At 46.4% G+C, this 24,032-nt stretch overlaps 1 protein-coding gene across 1 annotated transcript in view; it reads right to left on the bottom strand.

The window, feature by feature from the left end:
• The window catches only part of FER1L6 (fer-1 like family member 6), a 1,078,814-nt gene that overhangs the window by 103,831 nt on the left and 950,951 nt on the right, over positions 1-24,032 (bottom strand). The window contains exon 37 of the mRNA XM_069621590.1: positions 20,334-20,432. Within this exon, the coding sequence (XP_069477691.1) occupies positions 20,334-20,432 (99 nt within the window). The remainder of the gene's footprint in view (positions 1-20,333; positions 20,433-24,032) is intronic.

Below are 24,032 nucleotides of genomic sequence, written 5' to 3'. Positions count from 1 at the left end.
TCCAAGTCATCCTGCGGTGCATCATTGTTTTTTATCCCCAAGAAGGATTCGGATGAGTTGCGCCCATGCATAGACTTCAGCGGACTTAACAAGATCACTATAAGGGATAGGTACCCCATGCCCCTGATACGAGACATCCTGGAGGTGGTTCAAGGGGCTATGTATTTCACCAAGTTAGATCTAAGCGGGGCCTATCACCTCCTTAGGATCAAGGAGGGGGACGAATGGAAGACCGCCTTTAGCACTCCGTTCGGTCTTGTCAATGCCCCGGCAGTTTTCCAGAGGTATATGGACAAGGTGTTTGCTGACATGTTATACCTATCCGTGGTGGTCTACCTAGACGACATCCTCGTCTACTCCAAATCCCTTGATGAACACAGATCACAGGTCAAGAAGGTGTTGAGAAGACTCCTTATCCATCGGTTGTTGGTCAAGCCAGAAAAATATCAGTTTGAAGCTACTTCTGTGTCCTACCTTGGGTTCATCCTTTCTCAAGAAGGTATCGAAATGGACCCAAGAAAGGTTAAGGCCATTCACGATTGGAAGGAACCCGGAAACATAAAGGAGCTACAGAGCTTTCTGGGTTTAGCCAATTTTTATCGGCGCTTCATCCCCAACTTCTCACAAACTGTGCTCCCCCTTACCTCTCTACTTAAGAAGGGAGTACGGTTTTCTTTTGAAGGAGAACCTCAGAAAGCTTTCCAACTCCTTAAAGAAAGATTCTCCATGGCTCCCATCCTGATCCAACCTAACCAGACAAGACGGTTCATCATGGAAACTGACGCCTCCATTGGAGCAGTGGGAGCCATACTCCTCCAAGAATCTGAGGACGATCTTGAGCATCCTGTAGCTTATTTTTCCAAGACCTTAACATGTAGCGAACGGAACTATTCCGTATTGGAAAGAGAGCTACTAGCCATCAAGCTAGCTTGTCAGGAATGCCGTCATCTCCTACAGGGAGCTGCTCATAGCTTCTTGATTCGCATCGATCACATAAATCTCAGGGTACTCCAGCAGATGGAATGCACCAATGCCCGTCATGCCCGATGGGCCTATTTCTTTCTACAGTATGACTTTGTGATAATTTACATCCCTGGGACGGAGAACAAGAAGGCTGACGCCTTGTCCCGAAGTAAGGGGGAAGTGTCAGGATTATATCAAGGGCATGACTTTGTTCTCCCCAAGCTCTGGATTTTGGCCTCCACGACCACTTTTCTCAAGGAGCTTATACCCCTGTATCAGAGTTGCCCAGAGCTCGCGCCTACTATCACCAAAGGGAAGGATGGTTTGTATTACCATGAGGAGGCGCTTTATGTTCCCACCAAGAAGCTTCAAAGAATGGTTCTTTCCTGGTGCCATGACTTACCCTTGACAGGTCATCCTGGCATCAGAAAGACATATGACTTATTAAGTAGGGGTTTCTGGTGGCCAACACTAAGAAAGGACGTGAGTCAATACGTCTCTACTTGCTCTGTTTGTGCTGCAAACAAGTATCAGACGGGTAGGCCAATAGGTTTGTTGCAACAGCCTCCTCTAGCTAATCGCCCCTGGGAACATATTTCCATGGATTACATTGTGGATCTCCCGGTGTCTTCTGGTATGACTGTAATTATGGTCACTTGTGACTCCTACAGCAAGTTGGCACACTTTTCAGCCTTTCGGCAACTGCTTTCGGCTTCAGAGACAGCTACCGTCTTCCTCCGTGACGTAGTCCGCCTGCATGGTTTGCCTAGGACTATAGTCTCTGATCGTGGTTCCCAATTCATCTCAAAATTCTGGGCCACTCTCTGTCGGGTTCTGGGAATCCATAGGGCTCTCTCCTCGGGCTATCACCCCCAAAGCAACGGCCAAACGGAAAGACTCAATGCCAGCTTGCAACAGTACCTTAGGTGCTTCTGTAGTCCACAGCAAGAGAGGTGGTTCGAATTTCTCTCCCAGGCCGAGTTTGCTTATAACAATGCATTTCACACCACCATAGAGATGAGTCCGTTCTTTTGTACATACGGTTTCAACCCACACCATCTACCCTGGGTTAATACACGATCGACCAAAGTTCCGGCCTTAGATGAGGCTCTTAGAGATCTGCACGAGGTACAGGAGACAGCCAAGAAAGCTCATCTAGCCAGCCAGGGTGCCCAGAAGAAGTGGGCAGACAGGAGCAGACGCTCAAACCCCGACTGGAAGGCGGGACAATTGGTATGGCTGTCAACCAGATTTCTTCCCAGATGGATTCACAAGGGGAAGTTTTCTTCTAGATTTCTTGGACCCTTTCCCATAGTTCAACAGATCAATCCGGTGGCTTTCAAACTTAAACTCCCGGATTCCCTCAAGAGGATTCACCCTGTCTTTCACACCTCTCTTCTCAAGGCATACAAGGAAGACCCATTTCAGAGGCCTGTTCATAAGGGACGCCCTAAGGTGGATCCTGCCCCGGACGAGTGCGAGGTGGCTCGTTTGATCGATTCCCGGTATCGTAAGGGCAGGTTACAGTACCTGGTACATTGGAGGAGCTATCCTAAGGAGGAGAGAACCTGGGAGCCTGACTACCACATACATGCTCCTCATCTTGTGAAAAGGTTCCATCGTTTTCACCCAAGCAAGCCAGGGGGACCCACAAGGAAGAGGGGGTATACTGTCAGGAATCGAGGGTGGAAGCTGTGGGATCGATGGACGCTCTAGTCCTCACCCATCATGGCTGCCTCCACTATAAATCTAGGCTCCGCCCCAAGCTCAGCGCGTTGTATCTGTGTATTGCCTACACTAATACCAGCGCTCAGAGTTGCTCGTAACTTTCTTTCCGAGTTTTCCTTCACGCTCACGTTTTCGGCGTGAGCTTGTTTTTTCTCCTGTGTCCCTCTCCCCTTCTGTCCGCTCTGTGTTTGGTTCTGTTAGCTTTTATGGTTTGAGTTTTCTCTTTGTACGCCATTTGTTTTTCTACTTGCCTACGTGGTTTTAGTAACCGACTATCTGTGTTCTGCCTTTCCCGCTCGCGATCCTTTTCGCGCTCCGCTCCTTGCTTACCTTCCTGTTTACTTTTTCTCCACTTGCGAAACCCCTCGCACTCTGCTCCTCGCTCTGCCTTCCTGATTCCTTTTCTCCGCTCGCGATCCCTTTTGCGCTCCGCTCCTTGCTTACCTTCCTGTTTACTTTTTCTCCGCTTGCGAAACCTCTTGCACTCTGCTCCTCGCTCTGCCTTCCCGATACCTTTACTCCGCTCGCGATCCCTTTCGCATTCCGCTCCTCTCTTTGCCTTCCAGTTAACCATTTCTCTGCTAGCGAAACCTTTCGCACTTTGCTCCTCGTTGTTACCTTCCTGTACCTTATACCGCTCGCGGCTCCTATCAGTTTCTGTGTCCGAGGCATCTGGCACTCCTGGCATTCTACAGTGTCCTGACTTTAGAGAAAGCCCTCGCTTCTCGGTCCATCATTCCTGCATCTCCATCATTTCAGCCTGGGAAAACCTGCCTTATACCTTGCCTTAGGAACCACTCCTCACCTCGCCTGCAGATCTTCATTCAAGGGTTTTTTCTGCCGTTCCGGCTTTTTCCGTTGGGCACCGAGGCTGGCCCACTGGGAGCCCCCCACGGCAGGTTTCCACCACTGCCAAGGTGGCCTCCGGAGGGGCCAGACCTTACTTGCATGATAAGAAGGTTAGAACACCTAAGGATCTTATCTCAACCAAGAAGAAGGAACGTCCCCAAATCCGGGCTACGGTAAAGGACTCAGTATCAGAAGATTCAGGTGAGGAGAAGGAGGAGGTGGAGCCGAAGTCTGACACCCAGTTATCTACTCCTGCCACCTTCACTAAAGTCTAAAGTCTAAAGTCTCAGCCTACCAGCATGTACCCTCTACAATGTATTCCACTGCTCACTCTGCTCACTGCCTCTGTGACAGCTGGATCAATATGCATTACAGATGCAATTTCAAATGTCTTCTACTCACCTTTAAATCCGCCCAAGGACTAGGATCCCCCAACCTGGTCAACTCCATCACCTCACTACTACCCTCTTCAGACCCTTCAATCAAGTACTCTTTCCCATCTCACGGCACCCCCTGCGTTGCCTCCCGCTTCCATTCCTTTTCACTACTCACCCCCTTCACTGGAGCTCCCTCCCTCCTGACATCAACACTATAGTCACTATCCCGGCTCCTCCAAAACTCCCTCACCTCTCGCCTGGAGGAGAGACTGCCCTTACCCAGCACAAGAACCCCCCTCGCACCCATCAGCTGGATCATTACCTGCGTAATTATCAATGTAACCTTTTGCGAAACACTGTGAAAAAAAAACAAATTGCTGCTCCCTGCTATCTTTCTCTTCTGTGCAATTTCTGAGAGCATTGCTTACCTTATGACCAACAAACAGAAATACATACTAATGCAATATTGTATGATACTTTGCAGCTATGCACTACCAACATACACAACAGGTGGCAGGTGGCAGTTGCCCATACATATAAATCAATATGTGGTGGAGTGCCTTTCTCTCATTGGTGCTGAGTCACAGTTCTGAGGCTGCGAAGGCAGCCCTGACTTGGGAACTGGAAGCAGCTGGTTTGGTCCCAACTCAGTAAGTCCCTTTCCTTTGTCGCACCACGTGACACAGTCATTTCCCACCTAGGCCCGAATGGGAATTCAAATGGCATTGCTGAGCCAGCAACAGACACAATCATTACAGGGTGAATAGGAGAGGGGATTAGTAAATGCAGCCAGGTACTTTATTCTTGAAGAGGCAGGACTAGGGCAGACTGGGAGCCAATGGGCAGTAAGATTCACTTAAACAATTTTGGTTATCCCAGCATTCCCACCATCTGAAACTCAGAAAATGTGAAGGAAGCAACCGACCCTATGACTACACAAAAGAGCGGGAGCCCTACCCTGGAGATGTTTAGGTTGGATCCAGAGAGAGAGAGAGAGGGGCTTGAAACCAACCCATTACCACTATGAATTTAACTTTGTATACAGTAAGATCCACTCTAGGAAATCTCTTGCTTAATATCAATGTTTCAATTCCTCCTCTGAAGGGAGTGAAGACAGGAGGATCCTTAAGGGAGAAAGAGACTTTCGTCAACAACCGTGGAAAACAGAAGCAACACTTTCTAGAAAATAAATAATGTTTCAGCTGCTGAGGACAAGAGGTCCTAGATATCCTGATATCTACAAGGGGACAGTGTGTCTGGAGGTGCCCCTTAGGCTGGATGCGAAGAGTAGGAGAGTGTTCCAGTTCATGAGGACCTTCAGAGAAGAATCCCGGCATCCAACTGGTCAGGACATTGCCACTTCTGGCTGCTGCTATTGACCACAGGGTCCTATGGACATTTGATTCAAACAATCAAACCAGCAAGCCCCAGCATGATACCATGCAGTGTATCGAATCCTGCTTTACACCAGGGACGTCATTTCACAAAATTGTAAGGGGTAGCGGAAGTGACATCACAAACCCTTGACCTCTGATGACAGCTGACACCACCCTCAAGTGACATCACGGGAAGTGATGGCACACAACCTTTCACCCCTTAACAAAACAGGAAGTGGAATCGCATAGCATTGTTCCTCTACACTAAGAAAAATATGGTTACAGTATCACTGTAATATGATATACATTTCAGAAAAGAATGGATCACCATATGTAGCATTAATATCAGTGTGTATCGGCCCATATTACCAAATTACTGTGAATGCAAGCAGATATCCAAGGCCAAATGGTGCTATGCAATGGAAAGAAAACACATGTGGCTGTTGCATGAAATTAAAGAAGGTGTGTCAACAAGTTCATTCCTTAGAAACTGAGCCCGAACCAAGCAGATCTACAGTCATCCCCTGTCAGGCTACCCAAAGAAAAACAAAGAAATAGATTGTAGCAGGTTATACATATTTACAGGAGTTGGAAGTTTTCTGAAGCATTTTCATTTGTTAGACAATTCTCACATATTGAATGTGGCAAGGAACGCAGAGAGAGGGAGACCCTCATTCGATTCCTCCCCTTTGGGTACAAGCCACATGGAGACTGAGTCAACATAATGAGCCAAGGCCTGCCACAAGCCCACATTCCTCACTAGCAGCTGAATGTGGTCCATGGTGACTGCACAATGATGTGCCATGTTCCCATATAAGAACATACTCATGTTGGCTTTAATGCCAGTAATGATACTATAAGACAACATGTCCAAGCTGGCTATGGCAGCGGCCATACAGAACATACTCCTGTCGGCTTTGCCATTAAAATACAATTCCGTTATAAGAAAACAGGTCCACACTGGCTCCAATGTAGGCACGTCTAGACACGCAAAAACCCTTATCAAGTTTGCTTTATCATAGCCCAGTAAAAAATGCCATTTCACAAAGAAATGGCTAGACTGACTGCACCAACATGCCAGAACATTCACACTACATTCTCCACATGGGCACCCACCCAGTACATATACACAAACACCACCAATTAATACCCATTCACCCACCAATCACTGACCCATAACCCTTCTCTCACACTGCATTCTCGACACATGCAGCCACCCACCCAAATAATTCACAGTCACATGCATACCCATTCACCCACCCATCACTGACCCATACCACCTCTCACACAAACACCCACATTTCAGAGTTTCTTCAAACAAAAAAAACATTTCTTTTTAAATGTTTCATGTGCATTTGAAAACAAGAATTGACAAAACCAAAAGGTATGGACCCCTTTTTAAAATCCAGTCACGGGTGTATTCAGGTTATGGTTAATGTAGTCAAGCAAACATATTTCTAGTTCCATTTGCAAGCAGTGAAAAAGCTGTAGCCAGCGCAGGGCAGCCAATGCATGCAAGGAATATCCGTGATCTGATGGGCAGAGTCAGAATCACAGCAGCATTGGCATGCAGAGAGCAACTGGCACAGCAGCATCTGCCTAGGCACAGCCAGCCAAGCACATTTTATAAACATAGCCATCACATCGGATAATTCCTTTAGGGATAGGAAATAGAGGAGAAACTTTTCAGCATTATATCCCCTTGGGGGAAGGCATCCCGCCTCATTTATTTTCTGAGCCTCAAATCAATTTCCAAGGGAGCTTTAGATTTCATGGCAGAAGCAGAAATGTGTAGTACAAAATAATGCAAAATTGGAAAGAGGGAATAGTGTAGTAAGTAATGGACACATGGTAGAGGACATAAGATGGTGTGGCTGGGAAGAAGTGGTGGGTTAACAAGAGGTAATGCTAATGATGTGTTATGATATTGTGCTAACGTCTAAGTGCTTTATATAGAACCCATATACATACAATAATACCCAGCCTGAGCCGGTACTCATTAATCGATCTCAGAAGGATGAAAGGCTTAGTTGTCCTGGCGGGATTCGAACCTGCAACCTGCAGATCCAACACACATTGCAGCAGCAAGCGCTCAACCCACTGAGCAATTTTACACTACACAGGTACAATTGTTACACAGAGTATACTCATAACGTGGCGCACACACATTATACAGAGAAAACATATCCCACATACTACTCAGGTATGTTACACGGTATGTTACACAGAGTAACCTTTATAAATCAGTGGTCCTGTCTGGCAGAAAACAACTAAGTTAACACATTATAGCTAGACTGACCTCCAAGTGGAGCAAGGAGGAGATACTCAATAAGACCCAGATCTCATGTAGCAGGAGAATAAAATATACATTTGTATTTACTAAAGAAATTGGTAAAATACATATTAAATCTTTGTGACCCTTAATACATATAGGGTCTTACTCAATAAAATACTATACATACAAATCACTGTGTGTACTCTGTGAAAGTTCATAATGCAAATGTATATCCTGTACAGTACACTAGATGCTTAGAAATTTGCATTATGAGCTTTCACAGAGTAATATGTATTTTACCAATTTGTTTAGTAAATAAAAATGTATATGTTTTTCTCCTGCTACATGAGATCTGGGTCTAATTGAGTCTCTCCTCCTTGCTCCACTTGGAGGTCAGTCTAGCTATAATGTGTTAACTTAGTTGTTTTCTGCCAGACAGGACCACTGCTTTATGAATATTGTCTAATCTCTCCCCCCTGTCAGCGTAGTAGGGGACAGCCATCTTTTTCATTGAGACACAGAGTAACCTTATCACATTGAGCACACACATTACACAGAGTGCACATATTCTATAGTATTTTACTAAATATGGACTAAAATATGACAAACTAGTGTTGCACTCTATTGTTGCCTGCAGGGCTTTAAGTGGGGTAAGAAATCTAGGGGGGCCCTCATTTGGGGGCATGGCTTGTGGGAGAGGCGTGGCCTAAAAAGTATGCAAATCGTAGGGTATGCACACAAATATATATAAATGTTATATATTTGTGTGCGTACCTTACTATGGTGTGTGTACTGTGCAAGCCATCTTTTCTAAACATAGAAATATGTTACCATATTAAGGTACGCACACAAATATATAACATTTATATATATTTGGGTGCATACCCTACGGTTTGCCTACTTTTCAGGCCATCTTTTTTAAACATTTCGAGTTTATAAAAGATGGCTTTGAAAGTACACAATTCAAGCCGTCTTTTATAAAGCTTTGACTACGGACAAAATTGTCCGTCGGCAAAGCTTTATAAAAGATGGCTTGAAATGTGTACTTTCAAAGCCATCTTTTATAAACCTCGAAATATGTCGAGGAATCCCCAGATTCGCCGAGGGTTAAAAACGCCTCGGCGACCTGGGGAAACAAAGGGACAGTAACTGCCTCTGGTGACCTCTCGCGCAAGGGGTCACCAGATGAATTTACTATGACTGACAGAAGTGGTTGGCTGCCACTTTTGGCAGATCGCCTGACTTCATGGCAGGCGCATGCATCTCCCGTCGCGGCTGCGGCCGCGACGGGATAATGCATCCTGCCAATGTTGCGGGCGGCTCAGCCCCACTTTTTGGAGACTGCCGGGGCCCGGCCCCGGCAGGCCCCGGCCCACTTTAAGCACTGGTTGCCTGCATAATAGTAACAGAGCAAATCAATTTCTCAAATCTGAAACGGGGTGCAGTTGAGATAAAATCTGTTTGCAGTACTCCTACTTCTGAGCCTCAGTCAAATAGGAGAATTCTGCTTTGTCACCAGTAACCTACTGAGTCATAAAGACCTAATAATTGCTAGTGAAACATTTCACTGGGTTGATGTGATTGATCGTAGGTCAGTGATTAAGCTTCAGGTCCCAGGTCCAGCCTTTCAACTGCACAAAGATAGCTCAGTGGGTCAGCAATCGACATATTGTCATGCTGCGGCCCTGGAAGTGCTGGCAGAAATGGAAGAACTCCTACCATGGTGGTCCTGTATTCCATTCTATCATTCTAGCTTATTTCCAAGATGGTCACCAAATGTTTATCCATGGTGAATAGGATACAAACATTGCATTGTATCGGCTATGGTTCCCACTCACAGTACGGGGTTCCAGCGACTTTCTTAGCAGTACAGCGCTCCGCTATATACTTCTTCCCATGTAGTACCCTTGTCGTTCTGCACGGTTTCCTGCACTCAGGTGACTCTGCCTTCCCTAAGGTACTGTGGTATTATTCCTTCAGTTCCCTTTTTCCACGTCTCTCATTCTTACTTTCTCTTTTGCCTTTTCTCTCGCTCCCTTCTACTACCTCCGTACGCCCATCGTCGGAGTTCCTTATCTTTCTTTTTTTTAACGGCGTGGCTCTGCCACACGGGTCTCCCGTGGCTCGTGACGCCGTTATTCATTCATTCTTACTTACCGGCGTACGCTAGCCTATCTGTTTTCTTTACTTTGCTTCGGCCTTACCTCTCTTTTTCTACCGGAGTCGGTATTTCTCTCTTCCATAGGCGTCTCTGCTTCTGCCTCCAACTTTCCTACTGATTAGTCTTGTATTACATGCTTCTTTTTTTTCCTTACCTCTTACTCTACTGTACTACACTTACCTTCTACTTCCCTGTATTGAACAACCGCCAACTTCTTGTGCTATTGTTCTTGTGAAGTCACGCTCAGTTGGAACTACGGTATCCAGAGTTCCTTTCTGCTTATCCAAACAAGCAGTTACAGAGTATTGCCAGCTGTCTTCCTGTTCCTTCAGGCACTACAATACCCAGAGTGCAGCGTACCTACATGATCCGGCTCACCAAGATAAGTCTACATTGAAGGACATTATCCGGATTCAACAATCATACGTCATCAAACAGGGTTTTTTCAGCCAGGAGGCTTTTTCCCTGAAACATTGGGTCTTGCTCCCTGGAGTTCCCCTATTCTGGTTTACCACTCCCAGTCAAGGGGGCCTCCGAGGGAGCACGTCCTTATCTTCATCAAAAGAAAGACAAGAAATCAACATGACAGAGGAAACCGCGAAGAAAGAAGACATCAGAAGCATTGGACAGTTCCTTAGAAGAAACAGGTGAGGAGGAGTGTGGGGAGGATCTTCGGGAGCCTGACAGAATACAACGCCAAGAAATCAAAATGGCTTCACTTGAACAATACCAAGAGTCATGTAACACCATCCAAGGTCTTCGAGTAGAGATGCAGGCGGTCCACGCCGAAAATGCTGCACTTCGTCAACAGGTCGCTGCCCGTGGAGAGGGTAAGGGTGACTTACCATTTCCGTGCGGTAAATATGACGGTAACCCAAGACTTTGAAAGAATTCCTAGATGCCTGTTCAGTGTACACTTATTTCAGACCCAAAGCTTTCGAAACTGAAAGAGCTTGCGTGGGGTTCTTAGTGTCAAATCTGACTGGTAGCGCATTGGCATGGGCGACACCATTGGTCACAGGAAATGATCCATTGATGGGCAATTATAACCAATTGCTCCAGAGTTTCAAGAAGAGATTTGAAAGTCCAGAGGTTCAATATTCAATTTTTGAGGCCATTCTGGACATAAGGCAAGGTAACCAGGATGTGCAGACTTATGTCTCCCAATTCCAAGGATTGGCACAGAATGCTGGGTGGCCCGACACAGCTCAACAAACCATTTTCAGAAGGGGATTGCAGGAGGAGATAAAGGATGAGTTGGCCCGAATAGCTCGACCAAGTTCTTTCCAGGAATTAGTGACACTCTCCTTACAGATAGAATTCCGACTTACAGAAAGAAGATCTGAGAAACGGAAGAATCGTGGGTTTCCACCTCCACTCAACATTCCGACAACCGCTAAGGAGAGACCTAACACTGAGGAGCCTATGCAGATAGGGGCTACAAGGGGTACTTTGGCCACTGAAGAGAGAAGGAGACGGAGAGAGCTGAATCTCTGTAGATACTGCGGTTCCTCCAAACATCTTCTGCAAGACTGCCCAGAGGTACCCCCACGTCGTCAGGGAAACAGGCAACCCTGTACTTTGGCAAGGGAAGCAATGGGGAGACAAGTTCAAACCCTTGCAGTTGCACCAGAGTCGGTACCCAAGGGGACAATCGCCTAATGGTATTCCAGATCACTTTGTCCACATCAGGAGGAACACCCATTACGGTGTATGCCATGTTGGACTGTGGGGCCGCAGGCAACTTTATAGACATTACCTGGGCTAAGGAGCATGGTATCCCTCTGGTTCGGAAGAATCAAGCCATACTGGTTGAAGGAGTCGACGGTAGACCTTTGTCCTCAGGTCTCATAGAAATGGAGACTGTTCGCATTCTAATCATGATGGAGGGTCACGCTGAGAAGATCATCTTTGATGTAATAAGGGCTGCTCATTTCCCTGTTATTCTCGGAATCACTGGCTTCGTCTTCATAACCCCAGCATAGCATAATAGACTTAGCTTTGACTCTGATTTTTGTGGTCAGAATTGCATGCAGAATCCTAAGAGAGAGTTCCACGCAGGTTGCTTGATTGAGCTTCCCAATCCATCCATCTACTTGATTCCAGCACAGTATCAAAGCTTCTCTGAAGTATTCGAAGGTGTCATTCCCCGACTCCTTCCACCTCACTGTCTCGAAGACAGCGCTATAAATCTTAAGGAAGATGTACCACTTCCGTTTGGCAGGATGTTTCCTCTGTCCCAGCGTTAGAAGGCTGAACTTAAAGACTATCTCAAAGTCATTCTAAAGAATGGACTCATAAAGACGTCTAACTCATCTGGTGTGGCTTCATTATTTTTTGTGTCCAAGAAAGGAACTGAAGAGTTACGCCCCTGCATTGACTACAGAGGTCTCAACAACATCACTATCTGAGATAGGTATCACATGCCCCTAATACGTGACATTCTGGAGGCCGTACGGGATGCCTGTATCTTCTCTAAACTCGATTTGAGAGGGGCTTATCATCTGCTCAGGATCAAAAAAGGTGACGAATGGAAGACCGCTTTCCGGACACCACTGGGTCTCTATGAATATCGAGTGATGCCGTTTGGGTTGGTGAACGCTCCGGCTATCTTCCAGAGGTTCATTGACAAAATATTCTCTGACATGCTGTATCTCCGTAGTTATCTATCTGGATGACATCTTGGTTTTTTCTTCTGACCTACAAAGCCATCGCATTCACATGAAGGAGGTCCTTCGCAAACTGAAAGCCAACCAACTGTATGCCAAGCCCGAGAAATTTATTTTTGAAGCTACCGAGGTGTCTTACCTTGGGTACATACTCTCCGTTGAAAGTATTCGTATGGATCCGGGTAAGTTTGAGGCAATACTTCAATGGTCAGAGCTAAGATCGGTAAAAGAGGTCCAAAAGTTTCTGGGTCTAGCGAACATTTACCGTTGTTTTATACCCGGATTTTCTAAAGTGCTATTGCCTTTAACCTCTTTGTTAAAGAAGAACGTGAGATTCTCTTGGACTCCAGAAGCGCAAAAAGACATTCAGTGTCTTAAGGAGTTGTTTACCACAGCTCCAATATTGATGCAGCCAGACCAATCTAAGCCTTTTTTTTTGGAAGCTGACGCTTCAGATAGTGCGGTAGGAGCGGTTCTGCTACAAAAAGACAAAGCCGGAGTTGAACACCCTGTCACCTATTATTCCAGAACATTGACAACAAGCGAAAAGAAATACTCTGAGTTAGAACGAGAGTTGTTAGCCACCAGATTAGCTTGTGAAGAGTGGAGACATCTGCTCCAAGGGGCTTCGAATCCCTTTGTGGTAGGCACCGACCATCGAAATTTGAAGGTCCTCAAATAGATGGAGTATCGGAATGCCAGACATGCCAGGTGGGCATACTATTTTTCTGGATTCGACTTCACTACTACCTATATCCCTGGTTCACAGAACGTTCTTGCTGATGCCTTGCCTTGCTGTTGGGCGAAAGAATTAGACCAGCCATGAACAGCTGAACACCTCATACCCGAAGAAAGAATTTTGGCTATATGTAATGTGTTTCTAAATGAAGTCAAAGAAGCCGTGTCGGGGCTCAAACCGGTTGAAATACGATGCTATGATAACACGCAGAGCGACGGGTTTCTCTTTCACAGATCAGCACTATATCTGCCTTCTTACTCTTCACGTATCCAAGCTATACATTTCTGTCACGACTTACACTTGACGGGACACAAGGGAGAAAAGGCCACTTTTGAACTACTATCCCGGATTTTTTGGTGGTCATCTATGCGTCGAGATGTACAGGAGTACGTATCCGCCTGTTCCATCTGTGCTACTCACAAGATTTCTCGAAAGAAGCCCCTGGGATTGCTGCAACAAGGGGGTTTGCCCTCTAAACCTTGGGAACAGGTGTCAATGGACTTCATAATCGATCTTCCCCTTTCCGAAGGGAAGACTGTTATCATGGTAATGGTAGATTCATACTCCAAGCTGGCACATTTTTCAGCCTTACCCGGGGTCCCTTCTGCCTTGGAGACATCTGTGGTCTTCTTACGAGACATAGTCCGACTCCATGGTCTTCCTGGTTCTATCATCACTGATAGAGGTTCCCAATTTACCTCCCGTTTTTGGTCTGCCCTCTGCGAACAGTTAGGAATTCACAGAGCATTATCATCCGGCTATCACCCACAGACCAACGGTCAGACCGAACGCCTCAATGCCAATCTCGAACAATATCTACGTTGCTTCTGTAACAAAAGACAAGACAACTGGGCAGGTCTGCTTCCTATGGCCGAATTCGCCTACAATAACACTTTCCACAATGCTATATGAATGAGTCCCTTCAAGTGCACTTATGGGATTCATCCCCGTTTACTTCCCATGATAGACCAGACGGCCTTCAAGATACCCGCTGTGGAAGAACTCGTGAGCAAAATTGACAGGACACACAAAGAGACTTTAACCACTTTGGATGAAAGTCGGAAGGAATACAAAAGATATGCTGACCGCAAACGCAGCTACAATCTAGAGTGGAAAGCAGGTATGAAGGTGTGGTTATCCACCCGTTATCTTCCATGTTGGACTCACCTGGGCAAATTCTCTCCCCGATATCTGGGTCCATTTACTATACTCTCCAAGATCAATCCTGTTACTTACAGGCTGTTACTACCCAAGAATATGCGAAGAATCCACCCAGTGTTTCCCTTTTGAAGACCTACATTGAAGATCCCTTCAAAAGGCTCATTCAGAAAAGACCTGTTCCTAAACCTACAGAGCCTGAAGAGTACGAGGTATCCAAGCTGATCGACTCTAGATACCACAAGGGCACTCTACAATATTTGGTGCACTGGAAGGGTTATCCCGATTCGGAGAGATCATGGTAACCAAGGAGATATATTCACGCTCCCGTCTTCTGCAGCAGTTTCACAGAAGGTACCCTGGCAAGCCAGGCGGGACCAGGCACAGAAGGGGGCATACTGTCATGCTGCGGCCCTGGAAGTGCTGGCAGAAATGTAAGTACGCCTAACATGGTGGTCCTGTGTTCCATTTTATCATTCTAGCCTATTTCCAAGATGAACTCAGCGTTCCGGGTCAATATTAACACGATAGAGGAAGCAGGCGGAAAGAAGCCTGCGGTACGAGCACTTCCCTGCCCTGTGCGCCAGTGAGCGATATCACAGGCTGGGAACTCAGCGTTCCGGGTCAATATTAACAAGACTGAGGAAGCAGGTGGAAAGCAGCCTGCGGAGCGAACACTTCCCTGGCCCGTGTGCCAGTGAGCGATATCACAGGCTGGGAACTCAGCGTTCTGGGTCAATATGAACAAGATAGAGGAAGCAGGCGGAAAGAAGCCTGCGGAGCGAGCACTTCCCTGCCCTGTGCGCCAGTGAGGGATATCACAGGCTGGGAACTCAGCGTTCCGGGTCAATATTAACAAGAAGTAGGAAGCAGGTGGAAAGCAGCCATCGGAGCAAGCACTTCCCTGCCCTGTGCACAAATGAGCGATATCACAGGCTGGGAACTCAGCATTCCGTGTCAATATTAACAAGATGGAGGAAGCAGGCAGAAAGCAGCCTGCGGAGCAAGCACTTCCCTGGCCCGTGTACCAGTGAGCAATATCACAGGCTGGGAACTCAGCGTTCCAGGTCAATATTAACAAGATGGAGGAAGCATGCTGAAAGCATCCTGCAAAGTAAGTACTTCCATGCCCTGTGAACCAATGAGCGATATCACAGGTTGGGAACTCAGCATTCCGGGTCAACATTAACAAGATGAAGGAAGCAGGTGGAAAGCAGCCTGCGGAGCGAGCACTTCTGTGCCCCGTGCGCCAATGAGCAATATCACAGGATGGGAACTCAGCGTTCCAAGTCAATATTAACAAGATGGAGGAAGCAGGCTGAAAGCATCCTGCAAAGTGAGTACTTCCATGTCCTGTGCACCAATGAGCGACATCACAGGCTGGGAACTCAGTGTTCCGGATCAATATTAACGAGACTGAGGAAGCAGGCGGAAAGCAGCCTGCGGAGCGAGCACTTCCCCGGCCCGTGTGCCAGTGAGCGATATCACAGGCTGGGAACTTAGCGTTCTGGGTCAATATGAACAAGATGGAGGAAGCAGGTGGAAAGCAGCCTGCGGAGTGAGCACTTCCCTGCCCCGTACGCCAGTGAGCGATAATACAGGCTGGGAACTCAGCGTTCCGGGTCAATATTAACAAGATGGAGGAAGCAAGCTGAAAGCATCCTGCAAAGTGAGCACTTCACTGCCCCGTGCGCCAATGAGCGATACCACAGGCTGGGAACTCAGCGTTCCGGGTCAATATTAACATGATAGAGGAAGCAGGCAGAAAGAAGCCTGCGGAGCGAGCACTTCCCTGCCCTGTGCACCAGTGAGCAATATCACAGGCTGGGAACTCAGCATTCCGGGTCAATATTAACAAGATGGAGGAAGCAGGTGGAAAGCAGCCTGCGGAGCGAGCACTTCCCTGGCCCATGTGCCAGTGAGCGATACCACATGCTGGGAACTCAGTGTTCCGGGTCAATATTATCAAGATGGAGGAAGCAGGCGGAAAGCAGCCTGCGGAGCGAACACTTCCCTTCCCTGTACGCCAGTGAACGATACCACAGGCTGGGGACTCAGCGTTCCGGGTCAATATTAACAAGATGGAGGAAGCAGGCTGAAAGCATCCTGCGAAGTGAGCACTTCCATGCCCTGTGCGCCAATGAGCAATATCACAGGCTGGGAACTCAGCGTTCCAGGTCAATATTAACAAGATGGAGGAAGCAGGCTGAAAGCATCCTGCAAAGTGAGTACTTCCATGCCCCGTGAACCAATGAGCGATATCACAGGTTGGGAACTCAGCATTCCGAGTCAACATTAACAAGATGGAGGAAGCAGGCTCAAAGCATCCTGCAAAGTGAGTACTTCCATGCCCTGTGCACCAATGAGCGACATCACAGGCTGGGAACTCAGCGTTCCGGGTCAATATTAACAAGACTGAGGAAGCAGGCAGAAAGCAGCCTGCAGAGCGAGCACTTCCCTGGCCCGTGTGCCAGTGAGCGATATCACAGGCTGGGAACTCAGCGTTCTAGGTCAATATGAACAAGATGGAGGAAGCAGGTGGAAAGCAGCCTGCGGAGCGAGCACGTCTGTGACCCGTGCGCCAGTGCGCGATGTCACAGCCTGGGAACTCAGCGTTCCGTGTCCATATTAACAAGATGGAGGAAGCAAGCTGAAAGCATCCTGCAAAGTGAGTACCTCCATGCCCCGTGCACCAATGAGCGATATCACAGGCTGGGAACTCAGCGTTCCGGGTCAATATTAACAAGACGGAGGAAGCAGGCGGAAAGCAGCCTGCGGAGCGAGCACTTCCCTGGCCCGTGTGCCAGTGAGCGATATCACAGGCTGGGAACTCAGCGTTCTGGGTCAATATGAACAAGATGGAGGAAGCAGGTGGAAAGCAGCCTGCGGAGCGAGCACTTCTGTGCTCCGTGCGCCGGTGGGCGATATCACAGCCTGGGAACTCAGCGTTCCGTGTCCATATTAACAAGATGGAGGAAGCAAGTGGCCTGCCGTCTAATCCAGGACTTCGCTATTGGGCTTCACTTTGTGGCCCTGGGCAGAACTCTTCATCTCCATTGGCTTCTCTTCCCTTATCTGCCAAAAACACAACTGCATGTAGAAGGAGGCTGACTGCCATCCAGTATACAGCTGATAGGTTGTATACGAAAGATACACGCGCAATAGTTGGAAATTAGCATGACTGCATTAACTTCCCAAAAATATGAACAATTTGGTTAAAATAGCACAGTGGATGCCTGGCGAGAAACGTTTGCTGTGGCAACTTCTCTTCCTGAGGGAGATGCCCCAATTCTTCCCAGGGGTCAAGTCCTAAAAATGAAAGTGGGGGGACTCATCAACAAACGCAATGCAATGTGACGTTGCCAGAAATTAGCATATCAAGGTGAAATATGCACATTTCATTAAATTGGCTTTGCATAAGCACCCAAATTGCACAGGACGAAAGGCATTTACCTTTCATAAAATGAACACACACAACAACAAGAGAGGATGTTTTCTTCTGATAGTGTTTTTGAAAATATCGAAAGGCGTGTATGTGTTAAACTCCAAGATGCAATGTACATGTTTTCTCTGGGACTTGCAGTACCTTTAGTTGTTTGCTATTTTTCATCAGGTTATATAGTGCAATGGTGAAGTGCCCCGCCTCCAAGCTTGATGGCTGCCCTGCCGTAAGTGCCGTTGGATCCCTGAGATCGGCTTTAATTCATGAATTCAAAGAGGATATTCAATGTTTCAGTTTTAGCTGAGGGGGACTGGGTCCGACCTCTGAAAAAAGTGGGTGGACTCTGTCCACCCGCGTGTACCCTCAACTTGAGCCCTGATTCGCACCCTCTCTCTTGGGTCTTGCTAAATGCTAGCATCTGTGTGCCCACCTACCTGCTGTTTATGGCCAGGACACTGAGCTTCGGCTCCAGCAGGCCGCAGATGTGCCGTGTAGGCGATGTGGAGTAGATCGGTGCACCCACGGCCTGCATGGCCAAACAGTTCAGGGGGGCGCTCACTAGAAAGGGCTGCATCATCGGGATCCGGGGTGACATCACGTCGAACTGTGGGCCTTATAGGGTTTGTAGTTGGATAACACTGAGGGTTCTGGACAGGGGGGGGGGGTTCACTTGGTCTGTCTACTGGCTGCGGACACAGGGCAGGTTTGGCGCTCTTCCCGTACTTGGGGGCACCCAACGCCGACTGTGGGAGTTTCCAATGGCAGGTGAGGCACACAACTGCTACCAAAAACAAGAAGGTGCACGAGACGGGGCCGTGGCTCCTCCATCATGAAAACAAGTGCTTTGTACTGTGTTCAGGTGGTCTGTCATGCGAACATGTTTGCCCCGCCCCCCATGCTTTCAAGAGCTTTGTAACTTTTCAAGGTTACTAAGCAACCACTGAAAAGTTACAGAACTCTACGAGACCCATTGGTGCCCGCTGCAGCACAAAAAGCCATGGAGCGTCTGTTTTTTTTTCAATAGGTAGGGGTTGCAAAGGGAGACTGGTTAAGTGCCCTATCATTAACTTGACCACATAAAAGAAGTCTTGAAGATAATTTTTTTCTGTTTGAGAGAGCCCTGTTTCCATATAATTGATCTTCGACCCTGAATTCAGAATAGATGCTGCTGTACACCCTGATGCCTGTGGGCTCCAGCGCCTTATAAACAAGCAAATAAATAAATAAATATATTTTGACATTGCATTTATTTAGCCTTTATTTAGCTATCAATGTACAGTTGCTGTTTGGGGTCCCCCCCCCACTCCCTGACGTAGCTCTACTGAGAGCGTAGTCTGTCCTCAGCTAATACAACCTATTTGGTCACAATAGTAGTTTGCAAACTATTTCAAATCAGGGATGTCAGTGATTTGGTGAATATGCAATACATCAACACTGATGACTATATTTATTTATTTTATTTTTAAAACGTATTTATTGTGCATTTGTTAGGCGCTTATACAACAAATGAATTGTGTTATAATATGTGTTGATAATGTTTATGTGTATGTGATGAACTGAAATGTTTTGTTTTTATAATGAAATTATATTTAATGTTGTGTAAGTTTGCCTCATTACAACCAGGAACACAAAGAAATAAATAGAATATAAATGTGTTTCAATACCACACCCACAGGGCATGAGGAAGGGAACATGGGTTTGAAACAATGTATACACTGGGGAAAAGACGGACCTACTAGGCCTTTTGAGCATTCAGAGCGTGCACGTGCAGAGGGAGTGACCTCATATCCCTTCATGGCAACAGGTAGGTTAGCCTGCCTAGGGCTTTGGCCTACGGCAGAACATGTGTGTTTACTCATTTTACTCATACACACAGCCCGCGGGCATCGAGGAGCTGTTACAGGAATTGTGTTTTTTTTGCGTAATTGCTTTTTTTGTCTTAGTTGCGTACTTATACCGCGCTTAAACACCCAGAGGTTTCTAAGCACGGACTCGGGGACCGAACCTGTGGTGCTTTGTGTTGTCTTGCTTCCAAGGCATGCACATTGCCGCTGAGCTATGCTCCCGGAACGCACATGTATGCTGGTAAAATAGCTCAGCAGGTTGAGCGCTTGCTATTGCAATCTATGTGTGTTCGGCAGGTCGCAGGTTGAATCCTGGGTAGGCCAACTCATCCTTTTGAGGTCGATAAATGAGTACCAACTTCGGTTGGGATGATAAATGTATGTAAATATATTCTCTGTCTTTGGCTTAAGGTGCTATATTTATTTACATTTATAAAGCGTGCAACAGCCCTGAGGCATTGAGGCGCTGTTACAAGACAACATACTTAGTTACAGGAAAAAGCGTGCACCAAGCCTGAGGCATCGAGGCGCAGTTACAACATAACATACTTAATTACAGTATACATTGATATACATATTTACATCAGAAGCACAGGAGAGAGCAGGATGGTGAGGCAGGAGAAGGAGAGGAGGAAGCCGGCAGTGTTAGTTGAAAAGTGTGGTTTTGAACACTTTTCAGAATGCTTGGAGGGAGGTTATAAATAAGAAATCATTATCATTATACAAAGCAAATCTTGGCAGATGAAACTTACCCTTTGACGTAAATGTCACTTGACCTTTGGCCGGTGAAAATATTCTCGTCCTCCAAAACAACATCCTCAGTGTTCCAGATTATTATTCTCAGTTCATATCTGGTAAAAAAAAAGACAACATGATTATTTCAGAAGCTCAAGTGGGGAACTACTGTTAATGCATGTAGGGTAATATGGTCTGTCTGTTCTCTGCCACTTATATAACAGGCAGGCAATATCTGAAAAACATAGAATATACAATCCTATGTTATCCATGTATAATTTCTTTAGAGGCTCCAGTCATGTGTGATTAAACATGGAAGAGTCACGTGAGATAGGGTATTATTTGGGGGTCGCATGGACTGCAGGTGCTACTTAAAGCAGGAGGCAGGGCACAGATGAAGAGCCCCAAAGGGGAACACGCCCCGAACGCTCATACAAAGGCTGCATTGGCGATCAATAAGGAAGCAAGTTATGTTTAAAGAGCCCACTACAGCCCTTGCGATTCCAAGGGCATTGAGATCTACTTCAAAATGGTGCTGGCCTTTGAAATATTCTCCTGTATGTTTTAAAAAAAAACAAGAAGAATCGTCTACACTTTTCAAGACACCGGAGACTGTTCCAGCAATGTAATCCCCGGAATACCTCATTTTCCCATTTGGTAGTTGACCTCTGAACTCCAGTAGTCAGGCACTTGGATAATACCTGAATATCTAGGCGCTACAAAAGCACTTGCAGTTGCCAGAAAACACCCACATGTTCATGCACTAGCCAGACATCACTAGAAGGGATTTTGGTTGAGGTTGGAGACTATGTGAATTTGGGGCCGGTGTTATGGGACTATACAAGGTTCAAGCCGTTACTGCTCCTCCGTGCTCATCCTCTATATGAAACAACATACAGTGACTGTCCATTGTGTGTGACCCCCCCATTCTTTTCATTGCACAGAATTTGCACTTTTAGTGTTTCTCCGCTTCCCTTCTGGCCACTTCCCATTGTTCTGGTCCAACTGCATTCGGTACCCTTAAGCTAGTAGACGCCAAGTGGGACCACCAAAGAGTACCCCTCTCGTTCTCATGCCCGGTTCCTTACATAAGGAAAAGGCAAGTTCATGGTTGGCGGAGGCAGGGGTTGCAAGAAGTGTTCCAATCCCCACATTTCAATTCTCTATAAGTTCAGGTTTTCTGGAGCACTCACTGGGAGCCTCAATAGGCGTTTGTCGAATTTTGACCATGGATGCAGTAATTGCTGTTATCATATGTGGTAATCTGCGAGCCTTCACATAATTATGAGAATACCGCCTGTGCTGCGGCAAGGGATGAAGATTCACTGAAATACTGCACTCAGTCTTTAAGTAAATCGTCATGGATTCAGCCAATAATATCATTTAAACCATTTTCACCTCTCCCCTTTTAGGATGGAAATGGATTATGTACAGTAGAGAATCATGCTGTACTTTTTATATAATTCACATTATTTATACTTTATATATGTTTATATATATTTTATTTTTAAATATTTTTATAATGTATATCATGTTTAGAATATATTGCAAAGAGGGGGAGAAGGTGGGCACCAGAGATGCCTAACGCTGCACCATCTTGGGATGCTCCCGTGCAGAATTGACATCACAGGAAGTGATGGCGCACAACCTTTCACCCCTTGACAAAACAGGAAGTGGCATCACATAGCATTGTTCCTCAGTACACTAAGACAAATATGGTTACGATATCACTGTAATATTGTGTACATTTCATACAAGAATGGATGACCATATGTAGCATTAATATTAGTGTGTATAGGCCGATGTTACCAAATACTGTGAATCTAATCAGACGTCCAACACAACAACCTGGACTATTGCGCATACTCGGGCTAAACTGTAAATAGATAGGCCATCTCATAGAGGCCTAAAGCCCAAAGCTCAGACCTCCAGTGCCTACCAAGTGTCTGGCCACAGAATGGACACAGCAACTGACCAACACAAGTCCAACCAGAAAAATGATGGTCTGTAGGGTTGCCCATGGCTGTGCAGTGGTTCAATTCGAAACCTCCCAGCTAGCACCTTTCTGTTTTGCTTGTTTGGTAAGTAACCCACAGTTATTTTTTTTGTTAGATGGGAGATACAGGTGAAGGATGTGTTATATTAATTGCTGATTATTTTTTATTTTAAAATGTAAACAGCAGCAGCTCCATGACATCACCCCTAGAAAAGGCCCATTTTATTATTTTGTTTGGTCTTTTATATTTTGCTTAATGCCAGCCTCAGGAACTGAACCCATGTTGCACTGCATCCTCTTGTTCCCAAAGCAAGTGCGTTGGCCATTAGCTATACTTACAAATATATATTGTTTTTTGCTTGATGAAGAAACAGATGTTTTTTCTTGAAAGGCGGAGGGCAACATCCTGCAAATGAATTATCTCACCTTGCGTCTATCTACAGTGTGCCTGTGATGCAGGTCTGGCAGATCTGGGTCAGGTTACACAGTGCCCGGGCAATATTGGTAGCATAAGCCACTGGGGCACACCCCTCTCATCACAGACCAAGTGACTCCCTGGATGTGCAGAGCAGACAATGAGAAACACTGATGAAATGTGCATTTATCCAGGCTGCTCTCAACCATTCCCAGCTCGCTAGACCTAGCCCCCATACCCTTCCTGTTGCTACGGTACTGGGTACGAGCTGCACAAACAGCCCCACCTCTGAATCCAAACATTCAGGCATTCTTCATTAATGGACTACCAACCAGTGATGGAGGCTGCATGGTTTTTACTGCATCCCTGGTATTCTCCCAGCTAACAAGATCTAGATTCCAGTTGAAAAAAGCTGTTGCACATTTAGCTGCATTTACAGCTGCCTTTTTCAGGTGCAACACAGATATCTTCTCTTGGCACTGCCTCTTTGTCCATTGGCCCAGGGGTTGCAAGGACAGGTCTATGGGAGAGGAGAGGGGGAGCCAGACCGTGGCAGCTGCAACCATTATCCACCCCCAAATGACGTCCCTGCTTACAGAGCATTTGTACATCTTCCTGGCAGAACCCAAATGACTATCATGCCACGGGTGAGTGGTGCAAAGTTGGAGTCAATAGGTTCATGTGGTAATAGGAAAGCTTTGGTGGCACACATATCTGGATCCCGTGCACAATGTGACAAATAGCCTTCGGGAAGACCATCTATTGATTCTGGCCAATTGCTCAATAGGGGTCACTGGGGCTGCTTAAATAACCCCACCGCTTTCTAGCGCTATAAATAAAAGAGTATGGTGTATATTTTTTCGGATGATTTATGTATTTTCACACTTGCCAAATGGTGTACTCCAATAGTGGCTTGAGAGCATGCAGGCAAGGTGGCAAGAATTCATATACGCAGGTTAGAGGAGTGAAAGCTAGTTTTGAAAAAGCCAGGTTTTCAATTAATTTCCTGAGGAAAGTGGCCCGGAGGGAGTTCCACATTTTGGCACTGTGGTATTGAATGGCTTTATTGGCTTTCATTTTCTAACAGTTGGACACAGATGAGATTTGTATTGGTTAAGCACAGACAACTGGAGGGTGGAGTCCTTCCCTAACTGTACAGAGCACTCACTGTCTACACTACCGCTGCCCCTTCCACTTCCGCTTCTCAATAGGACCAAAGACCCCTTTGGTATATAGCACCCTGGTGTGAAATTACTCCCTTTGAATGGGTGATCTCCTTTGATGCTTTCACCCAGGGCGGCTGTC

The sequence above is a fragment of the Ambystoma mexicanum genome, chromosome 5q (genome assembly GCF_040938575.1).
Source record: "Ambystoma mexicanum isolate Mex_15411 chromosome 5q, UKY_AmexF1_1, whole genome shotgun sequence".
Classification (NCBI taxonomy): domain Eukaryota; kingdom Metazoa; phylum Chordata; class Amphibia; order Caudata; family Ambystomatidae; genus Ambystoma; species Ambystoma mexicanum.
This window is presented reverse-complemented; position numbering and strand designations above follow the sequence as displayed.